The sequence below is a fragment of the Lipophrys pholis genome (assembly GCF_963383615.2).
Source record: "Lipophrys pholis genome assembly, chromosome: 2".
Taxonomy (NCBI): Eukaryota; Metazoa; Chordata; class Actinopteri; order Blenniiformes; family Blenniidae; genus Lipophrys; species Lipophrys pholis.
The window spans coordinates 29,247,149-29,270,290 of record NC_137636.1 but is presented as its reverse complement, the minus strand read 5'-3'; the positions used below and the strand labels follow the sequence as shown (position 1 = coordinate 29,270,290).

The window sequence follows — 23,142 nt, the reverse complement described above, 5'->3', positions numbered from 1 at the left end:
TGGATGCAATTTGCAACTGAGAACTAAATCTAGAAAGTTCTGCTGGGGTGTTCAAGCATATCCATAGGGCCAGTATTAAAGAGGATCAAAAGTTTGTGTGTCCAACATTTTTATTAATCTACTATAATGACCTTATTAGCTCAGATGAACATATCATACTATAGTCTGATTTTGTATATTGTACAATTTCTCTCACTGGTACAATATCAGTGCAATTCCACAGCAGTATCTTATACAGCAAGTGTAAATAAATAGTGGGCTATTTTAGGCAACTTCGTTGTTTGTTTCGAGGTTTTCACATTGCTTTGCAAACTCAAGTGTCTTGATGAGTGTCTTACTAAAGGATACTTTGGCAGTAGAAGTGGCTGCTGATAAAAATGTCTGTCTAAGGTATTGAATCAATGACCTTTTCTGATATGGAACAGTCTCTTAACTCCCCGGGGAAGCGAGTCTTCAGTGCGAGTACCATGGCTACAGTACTTACTTGGAGCAACAATTGAAGTACATACATTCAACATCTGAAAGTCACCACTATCTTTCAATGAGGAAACTCATAGCCAGAGTAGAAGAACCATAGCACAAATTCAAAATCAGTTATAGCACTTTTTTGGCTATCCCACTTTGTGGACTTAATGTACTGGGTTGTTTTTTTGTTTATTTTTTTAAATGACTCTGCATGCAGTTTTGGGGCTCTTTCATAACAGTTGTTTTTTTTTATGTTGAGCAGTCCTGGTGCAACTCAATTCATCACACAAGCAGTGGTTAGTGGAAGTTCTAGTTTTTACATAAAAAGGCAAACATCCTTTTAATCAGTCAATGGAAAAAGTCTTGCCTTGCATCTGACCGTTCCAATGATTCACATTGATTCTCACTGACACTCACACAGAAACAGTTGTACACAGTCGGGGAGAAAAACAACACATGCTTTCTACACACTTTAGCGGCATGAGCTTGGAAGACAAAGTGAGCTTGTTACGGCATGGTTGAGGACGCTGCAGAAATCTTGTCACTCACACACTGTTATGTCTCAATAATGAGATGGAGGGTAGCTCGCTCAATCCTCCTACCTCTGCTTAATAAAACAGTATTAACATGATAAAGTGGTATAAAATAAGGATAGACGGGCCAAGACGAGGTGAATTACTATCCCACAGGAAAAGTCTTTTTGGTTTCCAAAAATCTCTCTCAATCTCCTAAGGTTTTGAAAAGTTTATACAGAGAATAAATAAGTACAATCTAATAGATACATTTAAGGACCAACAATATGTGATCCCAAAAGATATGGTAGAAGAGTCAGCCTGTCCCAAAGCACGTTCTTTGAGCTAAAAATTCAGATGTTTTTTTGAAACACAAAAAAATCCTTTATACAAGCAGGTATTAGTGCATAGGTTCCTGCAAGAAAAGAGTATTATTGTGTAGTCCATTGAAGTAGCCTCTCAAAAATCACCAGATGAATTTGGCATAGTTATAGAAATAAACAAAATGACTGTCCTTTAAATGGAGAACATTTTCACACCCTCCCAGTCCCATAATTCACTTACTTAATATATATCTCTAACTATACACAGTATGTATGAATAAAAAAGGAAAAAGAAAAATTTAATATAGAGTATTCTAGAACTCAGAGTTACTCATAGAGTGTCTTTGAAATCACAGGAAATCTTAAATCTTTGTAAAATGACAGGTGGAACACAGTGAAGACAGAAAAGAATGCCACAGATGGAGATAGATAGTTCATGTGTTTCACGTCTGAGGAGCAGAGGAGGGTGTGATTAATCCTCACAAATTGGAAGAGAGTTTAGAGCGGACAGTTTGAGGTTCTAGATCTGATGAGTAAGCAGCAGAGCCCCGGCGCGGAGGCAAGGCTGGGGAGGCCCCAGGGGACCGAGTCTGGTGAGGGTGCCCTGGAGATATCTGAATTGGAGGAGTCATGTGTCCTGGCACTGAGCTACAGGGTTTCGGCACAAGAGTAGGTGAAGAAAATGGTGAGGGGAAAAACCCAGCTTCCACAGATGAGCGAGAGGTTTGGTGTCCGAAGGCCTGGGCGACCTCCTGGGGCAGAGATGGGTGTGAGCCGGATAAAAGCTTGAGATCTTCAGAAAAACGTCCCAGAGGAGACTCTCTACCTGTTGTGTGCGGCTGGCTGGGAAGCTGTGAGGAGACAGAAGACTGAGGCATGAGCAAGGAACTGTGGGATCCTGTGGCACTGGAAGGGTCACTGTAGTGGAAAGTTCTTCCTGCCACTGGACTTTGAATAGTGGGACTGGGTGCAACAGGGGTAAGGCAGGGAGAGGCGTTTGCTGAACCATACTGAGCCAATGAAGCTAAGGCAGACCTCTCCAATGACATCTGGTGAGGCAAGCAGCCAGACTGGAGGCCTGCCAGGCTAAATTGGCTGAGGGAAGATGGAGAGCCCTCAGCAGGCGGCTGAGTGTGCTGCCCTCTGCTTCTAGATGGAGAGCCATGTGGGGGGGACTGGAAGAGGTTTAAACCAGGAGTAGTCCTGCCTCCACCAGCAAATTGCTGCAGAGGAGCCACTTGTGGGGGTTTTGGAGGTGGCTGGTTTTGAAGATGTTGACCAGGCATAGGACTAGATGAACCAGTAGATATAGGACTCTGACAACGGGAAGAACTAATCAGTCCAGCAGTAATTCCACCAGAAGCCCCTCCAGATGGGCTACCTGTCAACCCTGCTATATGGTTCCCTCCTGTGCCTCCTACTGGTCTGCTGATTTGCCCTCCAGTCACCCCTGCCCCTGGCCCACTTGAACCCCCTTCTATATGGCTGGTTGTTGATCCACTGGAAGCCCTTCCCAATGATCCCCCAGGATTTCCTCCTGTTAAATCACCAGATATTCCTCCAAACGTACCACCAGAGGCCCCACTGTATCCATCAGAAGCCCTCCCTAAAGATCCTCCAGTGGTTATCCCCACGAATGGTTCCCCAGAAGCCCCTTGTCCTCCAGATGCTCGTCCAATTGATCCCCTAGACGTCCCTTCCTTTGACCTCCTGGCTGTATCTGACACTGACCCACAGCTTACGCCAAAAGCTATTCCACTTGATGTCCCACTTCCTGCTCTGCTACAAGCAGCGCCGACTAATCCTTCAGTTGAAGTTCCTATGGTTTCCCCTGAGATCCCTGCAGCTGATCCACCAGTAGTCCCTCCTAACCCAAAACTTCTCAGAGGACCAACTTCTGTCACTCCAGTTGTAAAGTCCTCTCCAGCCCAAGCAGCATCCCCGCCTGTAGCTCCTTCCAAAGAGCCCCCCACTGCTCCAGCTGAAGACCACCCTGCAGAGCCTCCACAGGCTCCCACCGCCCCTCCACTCAGTCCTGACCCTGTGCTTCCACTTATGGCGCCTTGTTGAAAGAGGTTTGAGAGAGGTGGGCTGCTGGAGCGAAAGGGTTGTTGATGCTGTGGCTGAGGGTGTAATTGAGCCATACTAGATGTGGGTGAACCAGAAGATGAGTATGGACTGAAGGAGAAGACAGAGGGCCCTGCTGCACTTGATCCAGACCCAGCTCCACTAGGTCCACACTGGGCTCCACTACCTGAGGCTTGCTGGCTTGAGCCAGCCGATGCTGAACCAGACGTCATGTGCTGAGCCCGGAAAGAGGCCAACAATGGCATGTCCACCCCAGTGCACAGTTTAGAAGGTGTGCTGGATGGAGAGTTCCCAGCAGAGCCGGGGACTGTGGATGATGGAGCAAATGTGTGGAACTTCTTAAATCGACTTGGAGGGTCCTTCAGGGAACCCAAAACAGAAACTGGAGGTCTGAAGAGTGTTGGTGGAAAGTGGGGATGGTGTGTCAGGGCAATGGCTACTGAGGTTGTTGCTGCTGCTGCCTGTAGAGGAGCCTGAATGAGGGGGGCCCAGATGACAGGGGTAGGTGAGGGAGGCGACTGTGGTGGGGCATTTTGCAGGAGGTGGGCGCAGGTGGCCATGTCCCTGTCATGCTGCACAATCTGCTGGATGATCTCATTCTCCTGGTAGTTGAGTACACCAGAGCTGAGGTCATGTTGTACCTTGTGCTGCAGGATGGAGTTTTTCTTGCCTTTTATATGTACACATGTAGACAAACACAAAAACAAAGAGACAAAGAGAGAAGAAGTGAAAAAGTAGAAAAGAGTAGAATTATCACAGATCTTACAGGAAGTTAGAAGTAGGCTGTCATTTAAGTACACCAACATTTTTTCCAATTTCCCATCAGAACTCCTTAATAGAAAATGAAAGAACTAGAACAACTATGAGGGTAAGAATTAAAGGACCGCATGGAATTACAAGTGGGAAAATAGAAGAAAAAGAAAGGAAAAGGAGTTTAAGATAACCCAGAGAAAGAAACTCAGGATTCAAGACAGCCTAAAGTTTGGGCAGTGTGTTTTGATAAAGTTGTATTATAACTCCCCCAGTAACAGGGACAAAACAAACCAAATAATGTACTCCACGTTGTTGGTTGAGCCCGGGCAGCAATAAACTCTCCCCAACAACAATATCTCCAGGGGGATGTTTTTAAACTGTTATTGGCTGTCGAAACAAAAAGAAACACCTTAAACACATGTGATCTACCAGAAACCATTTTATTCCTAAATAACGATAACGTCTATATGTCAAGCAAACTCACAATAAAGATAAAGTAATATACAAACATCTCAGATTGACTATTCTTAGACAAGCACTTTCAGTTCAAGAAAGAAAGGAACAAGGTCAACGGGACAAGTTTAAGTTACGTCACTATGACAGGCATACGGACTGTTCACCCATCCTCCATAAGAAATGCACACAACCCTGACCCAAAAGTCCATTTAATCATTGTTGAATGGTCACACCAGCAGTGACAGGGTTAATTCACGGCAGTGCCGTTTTCAATTTAGTATTAACAAAAGGCCGTGAAATCCAAAGATATTGTAAATGCAATTAGGCTCAGATCAATTGCTCCGTTTTCCATTATGACTGGTGGCAGATGAGTCGAGGTGTTACTGTGAGGTACTGTATCCATATCTCGTCTGACCCGGCACCACCTGACCCTTTATCACTCACACACCTCCAATCAGATTGCGCAAAGTCCATCAAGACAGTAATTAATTTGTGATTTAGTGCTGTGCGTTACTCTATTAGGCAAGAAGGGTGTGCCTGAGCATCAAGCCGCCCGGGAGAAAGGACATACGCCGGAGACCATCTCAGAGAATTATTACTATCAGCCCACCACATCTTTTCAAAGCAGCCATTTTCTACAAAGAGAGCCCCTAAAGCAATTTCTCTATCTTCTATTCTAAACATAGCTGAGGATAAAACAGAGCATGCGGCGATGGCTGAGTGATGATACAGGCAAGCCTTTCATTGTGAATTTTTCATCTGCCCAGGCTGAGCCTGGGAACGGTGATGGATACGAGGAGAATATCAATTGTGTGCGTAAGAGGAGTCACGCCGGGATTTCAAAACCAAAGCTCAATCTGCATGTTTATATGCAGATGACTTTGAAAGTAATTTCACTCACAGAGTATCAGTGAGAACATTTCTTTTTAGAGCCGTTAAGTTTTGTCCAAGAGCCCTAGTTATGTCTTGAAATAAGCCTGCTGCTTTGATGCCAACTTTGGCCTTCAAGCAGCTTTTTCCACAGAATTTCACTGCTTTCAAATATTGTTTTGTTTCAGTTTGCCTTGAATGGAAATCATTCCTGTATTAAGAGGTATTTCTCACCAATACGATCCAGCCTGTCCAGGGCAACAGTCTCGAAGGCTCTTCTCATCATTGGATACTCCTCCAGTACCTCATTGAAGTTGTCGACGGACAAAGAGTACAGGCGGCAGTACGTGTCAGCTCGGACGCTGGCTGTCCTTCTTCCCCGCGTCAGCAAACAAATCTCTGTAAGAAACAGACACATTCATGAAGTGATGAGAAATCTGGAAGCTTTTCTGGAATCTACCCGCAGTCAAAAAAACATTTTTCCATAGATGTGAATGTGAGTGTGTGACACTGCATTAAAAGAATGATGTAAAATACCTTAAAAAAAAAAAAAAAAAAGGCTAAACAGATATTTTTCAAAACTTTTGAATGTAGAGAATAATGATTTTTAGGATTTTTAAAGTTTTTTTCATGATAACCTTTATTTTCAGTGTTTAACTTGATAAGATAACTTACAATTAATGTTTTCTTTACCGCAGTGCCACTCCACTCATTCTATAAATGATTTGAACTGCCACATCAGAAATGTCAAATTTCAAAAGCAATGTGTTTGTCAGTTACTTTTTAATCAAGCCCTTGCATAAACTGAAACACCAACAGAAAAAAATCCCATTTTGTAGCCATTTTTGAAGAAACGACTACAGAAATGTTTTTTTTTATGTGTTATTACTTTTGTTGAATACGAAAACAATCATTTAGTCATTCTTTAAATACCTGCAAACTGTTGATCTCTACTTTTTCCTAATATAATTAATTTCCTGTCGCAAACATAACGTGCAATGTGATAAAGCACAAGAAATTGTGCTGCATTTATTGTGTCATAGTCAAAGCTTATGGGTCTGCCAGCCGTATCTGCCAGAAGAATAATGCTCTATTTAACAAGCTGCACTGCTGCCAGGTTCAGGCACGCACACCGGGAGTGCAGGTGCAACTGTGTCTGTACTGCATGCAGACGTTGCATGTGCTTGTAAGTGGGACATGTCAGTGTGAGACAGTAAATCTGTGTGAATGCTGGAGAATGCACGACATATGTGCCTCACATTCCAGCTGTTTATTTATTATACCTATTGCACACTTTGTATACAAATGTATCCAAGTATGCCCATAGTACACTATTGCCCTTAAAGTAATACACAGTGGTTGAATGTAAGGACATGTAAATAAGTGACTGACATATATTTGCTTGTGAGCCATGTGTTTCCTCACCTTCCCTCATTTATTTTCTTGTAAGCTTTCATCTCATCTTCTGTATGCTATTAGATTTTCCTCTATCACACACACACACACACACACACACACACACACACACACACACACACACACACACACACACACACACACACACACACACACACACACACACACACACACACACACACACACACACACACACACACACACACACACACACACAGCAATTCACCTCCGAATGCACATTACCATGCCCTCCTGCATCCATCAAATCTACATTTTAAAGAATACTTCAACAACATTATCTCACTCTACCCTATAAGTATACCTTCCATTGCTGTCCATTGCTTCTACTTAACAATTTTAGTTGTTTGGCTTCATGTTTACACACATGGAGAGCCTCCTGCTACAATGTGGACCCACGCCAGAGTGACACATGTGCAACACACTGGTGCCAACTTCAGGTCATCATTGGAGGGTCACCGGCTTAATTTGAATTTTTGAAAGGAAATCAGAGGAGAATCCGACAAATATATTTGTATTATTAGAATTAGATTAATTCATTCAGATTCATATGTTTAGAATTAGAAATATATATAGAAAAGCTATATACAACTCACAAGACGGTTCACAAGGTTGAAAAATAATTCTACGAGTGTGCTGACCTCAAAAACGGAACAGTGGCATCCTTCATTTTTCACCATTCAATGAAAGATTGATGTGTCGTCTACCTATACGTATCCCTATCTTTTGGGGGGGGGGGGGGGGGTCTCACCACTAGCATCAATAAAACTGCAAAACCCTCAGACTTGGTGCATGTGCAGCTTTCTCTTCTGTAAATGGATTTGCATGTGGGTATAATGACAGTGAGCTGTGTGTGGGTGCGTGATAAACTGATGCTGTCAATGATGCTGGGTTTTGTTAGGGGCTAGTAACAATCACAGCTAATCACATCAGCTCTCATCCTTTTAAAAGCAGCTCTCTCATATTAGCCAAACCTGCGTGGAGCGTTACACCACATCACGTTGTTCATCAGCCACGAGACGACCTCCATTTCACCCCAAGCAGGGAGCGGTTTTGTTGATTTTTTTTAACGGCGCAGACTATGACGCTCTGTGAAATACCAAGATAAAACTGGAAGTCTAGATTTCGGCAAGAGCGTTGAAGGTTGCGTGCCGTCTGGTGATCTCTCTGCAAAGTTTAATCACGCTGGTGATTGCAATATGACAATGCAGACTATTTATTTCAGGAAGTGCAGGTGGAAAACTTTTGACTATTTGGAATGTGACAAATGAAAGAAGAGTTCATCCACCTAATAATGAAGATGTGAATAGGAAAATTTCTTCATGGTTTGATGTGTAAGAGTGTATATTTTTGGAGAAATCTTGATGGAGATGGTGTATGAAATGCAGCTGTGCCTATTCTAGACGAATAAATGCTATAAATTGCTTGTGTAAGTAGGTAAACTGTGCAATAAAAATGTATTTTAGGCCGTTAAATGTAACTATTGTAATGTAATGTAACAGAATTAATCTAAACTGCTGTGATCAATATGCTGGACTTCACACTTCAGTAGCTGCACATCTGTGTGAGTGAAATCTCAGACTGTGTCTGTGTCAAACATTTCGTAATGAGAGTCATTAATAGAACGTGAAAGCCGATCTCACTCTGATAAATAGTCCAAAAAAAACCAAAAAAAACCCAGCAACAAAAAAGCAAGAAGCACATAGACACAATTGAAAGGCGTCGCCTTCCCTGTACGGCGGCTGAATTGGATTGCATTTGAGGATTTTATTTTGTTCTGGTCATCCCGTGTAAAGTGGTTGTGATTGTGTGCAATGGTTTGCAAATTGAGACAGGCGAAGTGATAAAGGGAGAATGCATGATGTAACAGGACAGCGAGTGAGAAATATGTACCGTATATGAAGCATAAGAGCGAGCTTGTTTGAGGGTGAGGGCGAGCTCGGGTGAACGCACAATAGCCAAGTTAGCGAGAGAGCTGTGTGACCGAGTAAAAACCAAGATGTATGTGTGTTCTTTTTTTTTTTTTTTTTTTTTCACGTGTGGTTGAGTGTGTACTGTAAGTGCATGCTGGCGGGGGCAGCACTGGCTGTAGCTATTGCTGGGGGTCCATTTCCAGCAGCACAGCTCCAGTAATCCCCTCTGGAGAGGAGCACTGCAGCTCTGTATTAAATCCTCTTGTCCCGTGGCTTTCTGGACGAAGCCAACGTTGCCAGGACGAGGTAGTGAGCCGCAGCGAGCCCACGGGCGTCATCAAACTGTCTTTGTGGCAAGAGCAGCAGAAACACTTAGCAAAGCCGTCTGAACTCCAGCACAAGTAGAAAAAAGAGCCCCAAATGGGTAAAACAAGTGAAGCCCCATTTATGAGCTCTATGTAAAATAGAATAACTCAAAATTTGAGATTTTTTAGAAAATGAATGTCAAATATTCAGTCACATTTAATTTGTCAAACTGTAGCCAACATTAAAGAAAATGTGTAGATGAATTACAATAATTGTTGTGGTCGATTCGCCACTCTTCCTTGTTGTTTGATTTTTTATCTTTGTGACCTTCAACTTACAAACGATTACAATTTTAGAGAGCTAAGCTTGAAAGTTCAAAAGGTGAACTGAAATACACAATCAGCAAGCTATCTAACAAACCAGTGAAATGTAAAATATTTAAAGAATTGATGCAACTAGAAAACCATTCTTATTTTTGCGTCACATACATTTTGCATTTGGTTGTTACGCATCTTAAAATAAATCTTTCCATGATGTTTGATTTCTCCCGACAACACTTACAACTCACCAGTTCAGCCAATTACAGCAGGAAAACCCATCAGCCCCAATATGATCATGTCATATTGGCATTAATGTCATTATGCAACAGCATTTGTACAATGCAGGAACAAATGTGGGTCAAGAAGATGCATTTTCTCAGCTCGATTATGATAAAAACAAACAAGTCAATCTTAAAACTAACAATTATTTAATCAAAACCTACATTTTAAAGATCAATTCATTCTAAGTTTAATCAAAAATTCTAAAACAAGCTTTAGTATAAAACACCAGATGTAAAAGTTACAAAGAGATGTATAAAGACTTACCTGACATTCAAGACTAAAAAACATCTATCCAGCACAAAGAAGACTTGGGAGAATGAATAATTTAGCAGTAAAATAAACCTTACTACATTATATTGTTGTTGCTACTGTGATTTTATTCATTTTCTTCTTGTTAGTATTCACTGAATAGGAGGGTAATTTACAGAGACGAGTGAGAACCAGTACCCCGGCTCTTCACTCATGTGATACTAAACCTTCTGGGGTTCCACACACCTTGCAGTGGGGGTACACAAAACATGTCAAAAATGTTGAGTGACTCGTGAACGTCTGCACTGCACATCCTCACCTCGAGACCACTTCTGCGGCGGGATCGTGAGTTACATTCAATTTATTTATGAATGCTCTACTCCCACTGCTTACTCACAGCTCCGTTGACTCATCGCAGCACACCCAAAATCCTGCATGAAATCATAGAGCAGGATGAGCTGCTGTAGACTGGGCCTGTGTTCTGTAAGTGGGGGAGTGTGTTTTCCCCTCGAAGTGATGGCTGCTGCCGCCACATTTACCCATTCCTGTGCGGTCCTCCATAACGACGCCGAGATTCGAGGAGAGCCCAAAATAATTCAAGGCTTTGCTGGCTCAGACTGCGATAGCTATAATATCATGACGATACTGAATAAATGAGTGCCTGGGAATAGATGCGCGGTTGTAGTTTTTGACGGAGTAAAATGAGCATTTGAGAGTGAAAAACCACAAATCACAAGTGTGAAAAAAACCTCAAAATGAACAAGCTCTGCTGTTCTGTTCTGCTTTGTGAAATCCGTAACTTGGCGAGCTGCTGCCACGCGAAACGCTCTCAGCATCTCTTTTTAACACTTAAGTGACAGTGCACTCATCAAAATTGAATGACGCCACAATTAAAATTGGATGTTGCTCAGAGAAAGGAGGACAAAGAAGACATCGTGTGCAATGACCTTGGCGAGAACCCACGTGGCCCGCGCGCTTACTGTAGAGACGCACCCCCCTCACACACCCCAACCCCCCACCCCTCCAGCTCGCAAAGTGGAGGGCAGACTATGTGAGAATATAAGCGTGTATGAGAGAAAGAGCATGAAGAGGGCGGAAAAGGGTAAACGAGAGCCAACTCATGCACGATACGTTACAAGAAGGCGTAAATGTCTATATTTTTCATAAACCTGTGTAGTGTGGTCACACTTAAATATAAATATGTAACACTCCAGGGCTGACTTCTGCAGAGTATTTGCAAAGTTCTACCTTAGAAGTACACACGTAATTAGCTTAAATATCAGGAACTATGTTACCAATCATCACACTCATCTTCTAAACTGCTTAATCCAATTTATAGGGGTCGTATTATGCAAAATTCCGTTTCTAATGTTTTTCCAACAGTAATATGCATCCCCATACCTGGGAAGGAAACAGAAGTGAAGAAAGTCTGTCCTCTCTCTCCCTGGCTTGTTTAAATTTTTAAAAAGTGTGTTGCTCCAACAAGCAAATCAGAAATCAAACCCTATATAGTGTCATCGGGGGTTTAGCCAATCACAATCAAGGTAGACCCTCCCTTTGACCCTCCCACAATTAGGCAGCTCTGCTCTGGCGCATGGCACAACGAGAGGAAGTACTTCCTCCTCTTCACAAGATGGGCATGTGGGGGTGGCGCCAGTCCTGTGCACACAGACACAGCAGATTCTGAATGCAGCTCCTATGATCCAATATTCAAATGGATTAAAATCAAGAAATAGCTGGATTTGGGGCAATAAACTTTGAATATAACGTTTTTGGACCAACGAGACCCTAATGAAATGATTGAAAAGCTGTATAATGTGACTCCTTTAAGGTTGAGGTGTACTGGTCCCAGCAGTATCTGGGCGAGGGACCATGTGTCACAAACACTAACTTAAGTTTGCTAGAAGAGACGGATCTCCATTGAAAGTCCCTACATAAAACAGTACCATAAAACTGTAGCACACAGAGCAATTCAAAATTCAAAACCAAGCATCAATGCTTTTAAAAACTGTTCCTTGAACTGTTTTCCTGTGGTTCTTATGTTTCATTTCCAGATATAGATGGAGACTTGCGGTAAAATGTTCAAAAACAGCTGACAAAAGATTTTAAAAGGTCATATTATACAGCTTCTCAACGTGGGTATCATTGGTCCAAAAACATTTCTTCACTTCCAGTTCATTCCAGGTATTACTGTTGGGAAACCATTAGAAAGCGTATTTTGCTTAATATGACCCCTTTAAAGCAGCCCGGAGGCAAAACCAGGTCCAATTCGGACTCTTTATTGAAAACTATAAATAAAACATGAACTTAACTTTTCTACAAAAGTAGTCCTGTTTTGGATTTATTAAATGCTATATTAGGAGTAGTGGACATATGAAAACACTATTACCCAAGTATGGGGAGAGAGATCTGTGAAGCAAGTTTGGAAAAGTAGAAAAGTAGCTTTCGCGCCCACATTAAACTGTGAACACGTGCTGAAGGCTGCAGAAATGGTGCAAACTGAGAGGGAGTTTATCATCATTACCCTGAAGAGAAACAAGGTAACAAGGGAGGACTTCACATGTTTCAGCTCAGCTGATTTGCCCAAATGGCACAAGGTTGAGTCATGTTGCATTTTAGAAGACAACATAAAAACTTTCAAAAAAAATATACATTTAAATGTACAAGGAAATTATATAAAGTACCTTTTTGATATAAAACAAAAGAAAAAGGTTGATTATTATGCACATTTTCCATTGGTCTTGGCCTCTTGAGATAATAATAATAATAATAATAATAATAATAATAATAATAATAATAATAATAATAATAATATTTAAATAATCTGTTAAAAGTAAAATTTAAGAAAAATACACCTCTCTTGAATTCTCTTTTTATTCAATATGATGTACAAATAAACAGAAGCTTACAAACTGCGCTCAGTGTGAGGCTTTATTGACTTTCCCTTGGCAATATCCACTCTGGGAGCAGGAAGCTGAGCTAAAGGCAGTCAATAAAAAGCTACAAGGAAAAAAGCTGGTGTAAGAAAGGCTACACGGCAGAGATACAAACATTGATGAAATTTTAATTTCTAAGAAAGAAGAATCCTCAACAGATGTGCGGCTCATGATTCTCCACAAATGACTAAGCAACGGAGGGCAAAAGTGTTGAAGCCTGTGAATTGATTTCGTGATGAACGCGAGGGAAACTAAAACACCTACACAAGAACAGCATGTTTTTGAAGAAGAAAGCATAAATATTTGTTTTCCCTTCTCACTAAAAGTAATCATCCATTCTTTTCTTTTCACAGGTTTGGGTGCTTTAAACAGCTTAGATGCTCTTGAGTATTGTGTGTTGTGTGTTGTGTGTTGTGTGTTGTATGTGCACGAGTTCACATGAGGTGCCTAGAAACTACTGCGAGGGAATGCAAATTCTGGCCTTTGAATGTACTTTTTACGTAACTTTTTTTTTTTTTCTTTGTATGTATCTGCATGCGATTTCAGGTGTGTGCAGATGTACTCTCCTCCATGCTTCCAAGTGTGCCCGGATGTGAATTAATGAATATGAGCAGGGCAGCTTGGTCTGTGATGAAGTATTTGTGTCCCGCAGCCTGGTCTGGCTAAGCTCACCTGGACTCTCAGTCCTGCTGTCAGCTCCCATCTCCCTCCGCCACACCGCCTGCAGCCCACGGAGCGGACACTCTCTAACCTTTGAAACATCCGCAACGGGCTGTTTGATTCCCGGCGACATGCCATGCTCACTACCTCACAGCATTAGCATAGGTGCACAGACACCTCCCGTTCGGGCAGCATGCACAGGACAGGTAGAGGATGCCGGCTGCTCTTCGTCTAGTGTTTTTCTTTTTCTCCGGATCACGACTGATGCTGAGGTCCCGTCACATTTCATCGTCTCTTTTTCCCCTAAACTGGAGGATGAGCTGTGTTTATGCCAGTGTGGAGCAAAGACTCAACAAGGCAACGTTCAAGTTGCAGAAAATGTTTGCCTACAAATGTAAATGTGCAGTACGGCTCATATATGGTTTGATCAAGCCTCAGAAGTAACGGCGTGTTCCAGTTACCTGCTTTATGCGGAGTTTGAATGATGAAATATTGTAAAACAGATCGTCTTTCAGCCTGGTGGTGTCGGAGTTGTCCAAAACCCTCTCAGGCACAGAAGTCTTTTATCGCCTGCAGCATCAGTCACTTTTGAAAAGCAAATGAACCAGGTCCAAAAGAGGGCAAAATCCATGTGAATTGCCCCTCCCCCCCCAAAATACTTAGAATATTGTTGAATCGTCAAACAAAGATGAACGATCACATCAAAAACCTTAAGCTGATCAGCTGTCAATAAGCAGCACCTTATAGGAAATGAACTTATACACTTACTATGAAATCCTCTGCTTTATTTCAAATGTTTGAGGCCACAATGATAAGCAACCAAGATCCTCAACATTTCCTCACAAGAGCAACACACTTGTGCACATTCAGAAAGAGATTGGGTGGATTTAACCAGCATGTGGGACACGTCTGAAAGAAAAACTTTAAACGGTCCAAGAAATACTACTATGGGATGTTTTTTGTCGTTGTTTTTCCAAATAGAGTAACGTCACTGTGAGTGTAGAAATTCAGAAAGAGCTTGTAAATCATCAGGTTCAAATCATTTGATGGAAACTTTGTGGCTCTTTGAAATGATCTTTTTGTACCAATGATCTACTCATGACCAGTGTTTGCTCACGTAATCAATTCTGGACAAACCAACAATTTGGAATTTATATGAATTCAAGATAGATATATATTCTTTTTTTTTTTTTACAATGGATTAAAAATCTTTTTCCCTTCCTAATCCCACTTCAGTTTCAAAGGCATCTCTACCATTTTCCACGGACCACATACATCTTTAGATCCAAGCATGATTAATCTGATAAAACAAGAGCAGAGTTTAGAGTTGGATGTTGAAATAACCCAGACTCAGTTTGTTACTCCCGAAAACAGTTTGTCTCAAGGAAAACGGTCTACTGTAATTTAACTGGTTTAGAGATGGGATAACATTAGATGTAGAGTTTTGAATATCTGAGGTTTTCATGGTCTAAAAAGATAGAAAAAAATATTTGAACACAGAGCTGTTGATAATATTGTATTGCGTTACTTACAACTATAACATCCAATAGCATGATTTATTGTCTGCAGCTATATGTATATTATCACATCATATTCCAAACATTCCGATGCTCCATCCCAGCAGCATCCCTCAACATAACATCTCAGTATAATATCGTATATCTTGCTATCCGACGATCCGACCTGTCACATTATATAAGACTCCTCCATATATCTTCATCCCCCTCCCCATTCCGTCACTCAGTCAGCTGAAGCTCCTCCACAATAAGAGACGCAGAGGTGTTAACTGGGTTAAGGACTGGGAGGATTACCTGGCCCTTTGCTGCTGCCAGCTGCTCTCACTGACTCACTCAGTCAGGGTGGCCATTTGGCAGTGCAGAGTCTGAGCGCTGATATAAAAAAAAAAAACCGGTAAATGGCAAAAAAAAAAAAATAAGAAGTAAAAAGGTAGCAGAGATGGAAGGAGTATTAGTTCCCCAACCTAGGATTTCACACGTCTATGGATTTAGAGAGCACCATTCACCGAGCACCAGTGAGAGAGTGAGAAAAGCCAAGAAGATGACACAGGAGATTGTGAACTGTGCCGTCAGCTCACTTCCCCTCCCTCCTCCCTCTGACTGTGTCTTACTTTTCTTTCTCGTTTTTCCTTTCTTTTCTTAACGCCGCTCACAGAGCTACGGCTAACCACTCGCTCAGCGACAAAGTGAGCCATCTTAGAGGCGCAATCCAAAACAGCTTTTTGATAAGCGCCTCTGAATGGCATGCAGGTCCACCACAAGGTCACCGAGCTCTACTCCAAGCAAGAGAGAGCCACGGTCCTCACTGGCAACACCTCAATTACTGCGGGGAACAAAGGATGAACTCTAAAAACACAATAACCTCCTGAGTCTGGGCACCGACGGCGGAGAGCGGCGATGCTGTTCAGATAAGTGTTTCAATACTGAACTATAAGGAGAGAAAGAGGCAAGTGAAGGGTGGGGTGGGCGAGAGGAGGAGGAGGAGGAGGAGGAGGAGGGCACATGTTTTCTTTCTGAGCCCAAAGCGGCGTCCAGAGAGCAGCCTTGGCAGAGATCCATGTGTCCCTTGGCGTTAGTACTGCAGTCACATTACATTTCCCCTCTCCGCTGGATCTCTGTGTGCCCAGCCGACGCTCCCATCCAGGACATGTCGTGTCCACTTTAGACTTTAGGCTCTCTGGCTTGAGCTAATCCAACAGCTAACAAACTGGAGCAGACTGCTGTGTGTATAATTGTATAAATAATTCAGGTTGTCTATGAATGACTGAGTTACGGCGTGTGCCTTTTTTTTTTTTTTTTCCCCCTTCTTGAGATGTTGATGAGCAAATAGGCACACCGTTTCCATGGACAAGACCCTGCTGACTCTTAGGGTGTTAACACAAAGGAATAGCCCTCCACCGCCGGACCGCCTAAACTTCCCATTCTCATACAGTCAGGAAAACATTTCAAACCATGTGATGCAAAGCTCCATACGTCTGCACCTTCAGAAAAAATCATTCATTGCTTTTAAGTTCCCGCATGCTGATACTGACAAGCCACACTCAAATCCACATGTGCCACACAGTCCCCGTGCTGATCCTGCACCAATTAATTTCATGAATGACTAACTTGTGTTTGGTAACAAACTCCCTCTGGCTCCAGGCTTACCTCACCAGCCCCACACCTCTGCACCCCCAAAACGAGTGGCACTGCCAGTAATAGTCACAGGATAATGGAGTCAAAAGCCCCGTGTCTACATTGCAACAAGACGGAAAATAATTAGGAATCCGTGCGTTCAAGATTAAAGCTACCGAGCCGGTTCCTGTTTCAGAATCTGTGCACTTTGCACTTTTGTGGCGCACTCCACTTGTATTTGCCCAAAGAGGGAAAAACAGTCAAACGTAGACGCATCCACTCGGATGCATTTTGAGGACACTGTCCTCTGAAGCACGTTCGGCTCAGCGTTTTGGAGAACCAAGGCATCCAAGCTGTCGCGCAAACTGTGCCGTTGACGGGACGCATGTGCTCGGAATAAGCCTCTAAGCACAACGAATCTTTTCTTTGAATCTCAAAGTCTGCCTTGTTGTTAAGGGACCGAAGTAAAGGAGCGTTTTGGACGACGTTTGAGAGAAAATGGCCTTGGAGAGAGCCGGGGCCATGTTGTGTAAAATGTTGATTAGTTTTGGCATGTGTAGAGATAGATTGCCTGCCATCTTTTCATTATTTCTGTGGAGCCCCCCCCAGAGAGAGGGCAGGGAGATGGACTTGAGCAGGCAAGGCGTAATTAAACTTCCACAGGCAGGTCATGTGCTGTTAAATGCTTTGCCACCACTTCTAATTACTTAACAGTGCAGTCTAAATGATACGCTGTCACTGAACAAATTAATTGGTATTTGGTGAGGGCAGTATGGCAGCGTTTCCTCCTACATGTGTCACAGGCTCTGCGGGACCACGAGAGGGCTATATGCATTATCTGACCCTGATTAAGTGTGTAACAAGTTAAGCACATAACAACTCTGGGTTACCATATAATTCTCGACCATTGGTATCGTATGGAATTTCACAGCTTGCCGACCTCGTTGACATTTGGATGCACATTTCCTAATTTGCACTACAGCGAGTGCTGTTTTCATAATTTGGGTTCGCCCTACATTTAAGAGACAGCTCTTGATGTGAATTAAGGGAAAAGTCCTGCATAAACCATGAAGCAGAATTTTAAGTGAGGTGACAAGCAGTGCACGACGTACCACTTCAAGCTCACGATGAGCTAATACCAGAGCCAGAATAGCTCTTCCCAAACGCTGCCGCCACACAAATCAAATTCCATCCCGAGCCGCACGACTAAGGTGCTAAAGGACGGCGATATTAATATTAAAACAGCACAGACTTGTCTGAGCGTGTGTGTGTGTGTGTGTGTGTGTGTGTGTGTGTGTGTGTGACCTTTGAGCATGTGCTTCTGTAACCAGCGTCTCATCTTACCCCCGAAGTAGGAGCCATCTGAAAGCTTGGTTTCTTTATTGCCCTTGGTGAGTATGCTGACAACGCCGTGTTGTATGAAGTACATTTTCTTGCCGATGGTTCCTTCCCTGATGATGTAATCCCCAGGCTGAAACACTTCGAACTTCAGCTTGGTGAGCATGGAGGTGACAAAGTTAGGATCAGCGTTGGCAAATAGAGGCATCGACGCCACCAGCTTTCGACAGTTAAAGTTTATGATTTCCTGTTTGAATGAGAATAAAAGACAGATTGAACGCAGTAGTTAGTAAAAACAGGAAAACAGATGTGGAGCCTAAAAAAATATAGTGACCAGTAAAATAAAAAGCACTATAGTTTCCCTAAACATAATTATTTGCATTGCTTACTAATCTTATTGTTTATAGAAATGTGTAGCTTCATGTTGTGGGGTCCTTATTAATCCTGAAAGAAAATCTTAAAATTTAAGAGATGTTAAATTATAACCTAATTAAAGAAAAACATAACAATCACACCACAGTATGAACGTTTCTAAATGATCACCTAAAACAAGAACAACAATTTATTATTATTTGTAGTTCTCAATGTGAAAGTTGGTAAATTTATTTGAGTGTGCCTTTTTGAAAACACAGCACACACCATCGTTATTAGTGATAATTATAGTCACAATTATTGTGATGTGAAATTTCCATTAGAGATTTAAAATAAAATAAAAATATCTGTTGTGCAGGCCTTCTGTTTGTTGCCATCGTTTGGGGCTTTTCTGAGTTGCGTAGGTTTTGACACAAAAGCTTTTCCCTCTCTGTGTTCGTGTCGTGGCAAAACATCAGTAAACTTGTGAATCCAAGCTTCGCAGGAACGGCCATTTTAAACCGAATCCGAAAAACCCTGGTCTCACCTCTCGGAGCGGCTCGTTCAGCTCCCCGAGGATGCTCTCCTCGTCGAACATCTTCCCCTGGTAGCGGTGCTCGTAGTAGTCGTGGATCCTCTGCCTCATATCTGCCGGCAGTTTGTGGAAGGACATGTACTGCTCCACCTGTTTGTACTGCAGGGACACGGAAACACACAACAATCAGGTTACTCAAAAGGCCACAGCGCCGCCGCCACAATACACCGCCACAGGGAGCAGCTGGCACCGAGGTTAGACGCACAAGGAAATGAAGACAGAAACACCGAGACCATCCAGGCCCTGGTGAGTAACACCCAACTAAATATTACTTTTCTGCTCTTTGATCGGGTCTCTCATAGTTTTCCTTTCACTCTGAAAAGTTTAAATGTGGTGAGCATACACGGGCTAAATATATCAACTTTCCCATGGAGAAAAGAGCAGAGTGAGACAAATGTTCAGTACGTGGAAAAATACAAAGTCAAGATGAATTAAAAAAAAAAAAAAAACAGACTTTATCTTGAAGTATGCACACAGAATCTCTCCCTTTTCATCCACAGATTCTTTAATGTAGATGGCACTACAAGAGCTGTTAAAAGTGTGAACATTATTTGCATAGATCCAAATATATCGTATCATATATACATGAGTACAGTGCTGTTTCTGATAACACGTACCAAGAATCTTCGTCAAAATATTAGTTTCACAGTTAAGCTTTTCGGGGGCTATGGCTTCCACTTGCGCCTCTGTTTTCGAGACAGGATGAATAAAACACATGTCAGACCATTGACTCCATAGTATCGGATGTAAGGACGCTGATCAAAGCACGCTCAGAGCTCCTTGGGAATAATAACACAAATCCTTGACCCACAGTAAAGCAAAACAAGGGAGGGAAAAAAAAGAGAAATTAACCATTCATGGTGCGCTGCCGGAGGTGTTCTTTGATCACCGCTGCCAGCAGCTTCACCACTGAATGACACGGCTGACCTCAGATGTCTCTCTCTCTGTGATCCGACACTACTCTCCCCTCGTCGCCACTAATCTTAGGAGGAAATCATCAAAAGGAGAGTCTTGCGCAAACGTGGCACAGTAAATAGGGACAGCTGTCTCATGCAAGTCAGATTGTTTTTGTGAAAAAGAAAAGCATACAGCGTAAAGAACAAGCAACTTGGAATATAATACATATAAGTGAGTTGAAATGATGACCCCAATAGGGCTCCACCAAAGGTCTGCAGGTATCCTGGAGGTTCTCCTGATAAATGCAGGCCCAATCTTTTATTTCTCGCAGGTTCTCTTCATTTCTTTTTTTTCTTGCAAAATTTAAATGAATTGTGGTTTTTGTTTGAATACAAACAACCCTCCAGTCCCTTACAGATCAAAGAAACAATCTGGAGTCACACGGTGCATACTGATGCTACCTAATGCTACCACTCCCTCTGTGACCAGTCTACCGTGAACTAACTGTCTGCTCAGTATGGTGGCATGCCCATTCATTTATTACAAGTGTAGAAGAAGAAATCCACCTGACAAGTGGGACTGATATATAACTGACCAGGTATATAACTGCTTACATTATATGCTTAAATATTAGGTCACTTTCTTCAGAATTTCAAAAGAGGCATTTGAAAATGTCTCTGAGCTCACACTGTTTAAAAGTGACCTGGAAAATTAAATACTTGCACAAGCAAGGGGAGGATGCGGAAAGAAGCTTTTAGAGATCCACCCTCTGAGGGGAAAGGAATGAGTTCTGTCATGGGGTAAGGGTTTGAGTCTTTATCCCCACAATCCCCTTGGCATAAAATTGAGCGTTTACTGATCTGATGATGAAACAGGATCTTTCCACGGAGAGGAACGTTTGCCTTCTCTCCTCCAGGGAGGGGGGGCGGGGGGGGACGTTGCACCGGCTGCTGAGCGTCGCTGAGACGGTTAGTCTGCACGTGACGCTGGGGCAAATATGACAGGTGTAACCCACATTTAGAATGTTGTCTCATGTCTTAATGTCTCCTGCATGACATGCCACAGCAAGGCGCTCTGTTTCAAAAGGCGTGGATTATCATCTCCCGCAGAAAGAGCCGTAACACCCCACCCCCCACACCCCCACACCCCCCACCCCTGCATCCATAAAATAGAAAGAAAAACTGTCAGAGATCTGATACACCCCATTTATCCCCAGCTTTTCAGCATATTACACTTTGATTTTCTCAGGATGAAAAGGTATTAGTTAAGTGAACAAATGAGAGATAAAGTCCTATTGCTATTACTGTTTTGATGAGTATGACTGTGAGACGTGCAGTTTCACTTTCTGGGATTTCATAACTACTGCAGAGTCTGAGGAGAACTGCTGACAGAGATGCAAAGAGGCCAACCATTTGGTGACAGCGCTCGCCTGATGGTGTGATGAGCTGATAAAAACACCACATGACAGAAAATTATCTCATTGCTGCACAGTGTTTCTTGCTCTACTTGTCTCAGCAGTTTCAGGAATTTCCCCCTGGGATTAATAAAGTATTTCTATTGTAATATATTCTATTAAGGAGGTAATCATTTCACCATCAGAGTTTCTCACTGCTCAACCAAAACAAGGGGGGCTTTATGCTGCACAGATGGTATAAAGGCCTTGTACTGTGAACAAGCCAATTATTCCTATATCAATCATATTTCCTTGCTTGAAAAAAAAAAAGTATCTGCTCAGTTAATTTTTCTTTGGTTGAACTTGCAAAGCCAGCTCATATATTTTGTGGAGGATGGCCATATGTTGAGAGGAAAACAAACCAAAAAGTTTAAGTGAAGGGTAATCCTGGTGTTTGAGTAACATTTTCCATAAAAAGTTTTAATTAAGGTTTTTAATAGAGCATACTAAGGATTGACAATTTGCCTGCAATTACAGCAGAAATATTTCTATTTTTGAGCTTTCACACAAGGCATGCACTGACCACTACAACAACATGCAGGTTAGTACACATGGAATCCTCAGCGACCAAGACGGTACTAACCAGTGACCGGTCAAGGTTGAGCCCTGCCTCTTTGAAGTACCGTCTTCTAAGCACATGACAGTAGCGAGGTTCTAAAAGTATTTCTGTGCTCCAATGAGCCGATTAGCCTTCAGCCTTGGCAATATTGTGCATGAACCTTACAGAACTGTCTCCTCATCGACTCTTTGATCTCCTTCCCTTTTGTACTCTATTTTCCTTTTGTACTCTTTTCTCATTATTATTTTCTTTATTTGCACAAGATGCACATTTTTTACCAAATAGCACATGAATAATTCATTTCCCAAAAGAGTTGTCAAGCACTTATTTTATACTTTATAAACATTTGTTCCCACTGAACCTCTCTCTTTTTTTTTTTTTTTTTTTAAATGTTGTGCTGCATGGTCAAAAGGTAAGGGTCATATAATGAAGAATTTGTGCACACACACAAATAAAGTAAAAATTATTTATTTCTCACTGGAAACTGGAAAAAAGTATTTTCACTATAATGTTGTTTGCAGATTATGTCTTTAATAATACATTTTTATTTTAGATAATTTTGGAATATACTGAGAATCTCATGCTTTAATGATTCCTGTCCACAACCGTGTGCAATCAATGCACAATCTCGCTAATCAGGAAAGTGAACTTTTAACAGAGAATTTAATATGGAACATAAACAATTACTGTCACAGTTGAAATGAATGTTTTCTCAGTGTCGTGCTACTGTAGAAGAAACAGTGGTCCACGATTGACCTGGTTCTCCTGAGTTCTGCTTTGACAAAAGAGGGCAAGGACTGATAGAAACAGATTTTTGTTGGGGTTCTTTTTCCTCATATGAGTGAGTTCCATCGTGGTCAAGTCCTGCACCTGCAAATATGACAGTTGGCACACCAGCATGTTGAAACTGGCAGTTCATTTTGATTTACTCTCAATGAGCATCTTTTTTTTTAAGAATATATTTCATTTTTATCATACTGTATTAATCCCATCGGGGAAATTTCTTTACTGAACTGACCCATCGGAAGGCAGCCACACAGCCCGCCGCTGGGCAGGGGAGCTGACGGGGGCCGAAGGTGTTGCTCAGGGACCCACAGTACATGTTTTTGGCCTTATGGAGGACCTCTGAGGCATGTTGGCAATCCTTGACTCAGCAGTAATGGTAAGAGAGGAAACTGGAGTCTAACAGGGTTTAGTTTAATCCCATCAGCCAGGTCCAGGCTAATGAGAACGGCTCTGACTGTAAGGCAG

At 42.2% G+C, this 23,142-nt stretch overlaps 1 protein-coding gene across 1 annotated transcript in view; it reads right to left on the bottom strand.

Annotated features, from left to right (window-relative positions):
- Nucleotides 1–1,779: 1,779 nt before the first annotated feature.
- hcn4 (hyperpolarization activated cyclic nucleotide-gated potassium channel 4) overlaps nt 1,780–23,142 on the bottom strand; it is a gene marked incomplete at both ends in the record, with an annotated part of 75,006 nt that continues 53,643 nt past the window's right edge. The window contains 5 exons of the mRNA XM_080490216.1: nt 1,780–2,616; nt 3,319–4,058; nt 5,702–5,866; nt 18,043–18,283; nt 18,935–19,081. Of these exons, the coding sequence (XP_080346342.1) occupies nt 1,780–2,616; nt 3,319–4,058; nt 5,702–5,866; nt 18,043–18,283; nt 18,935–19,081 (2,130 nt within the window). The remainder of the gene's footprint in view (nt 2,617–3,318; nt 4,059–5,701; nt 5,867–18,042; nt 18,284–18,934; nt 19,082–23,142) is intronic.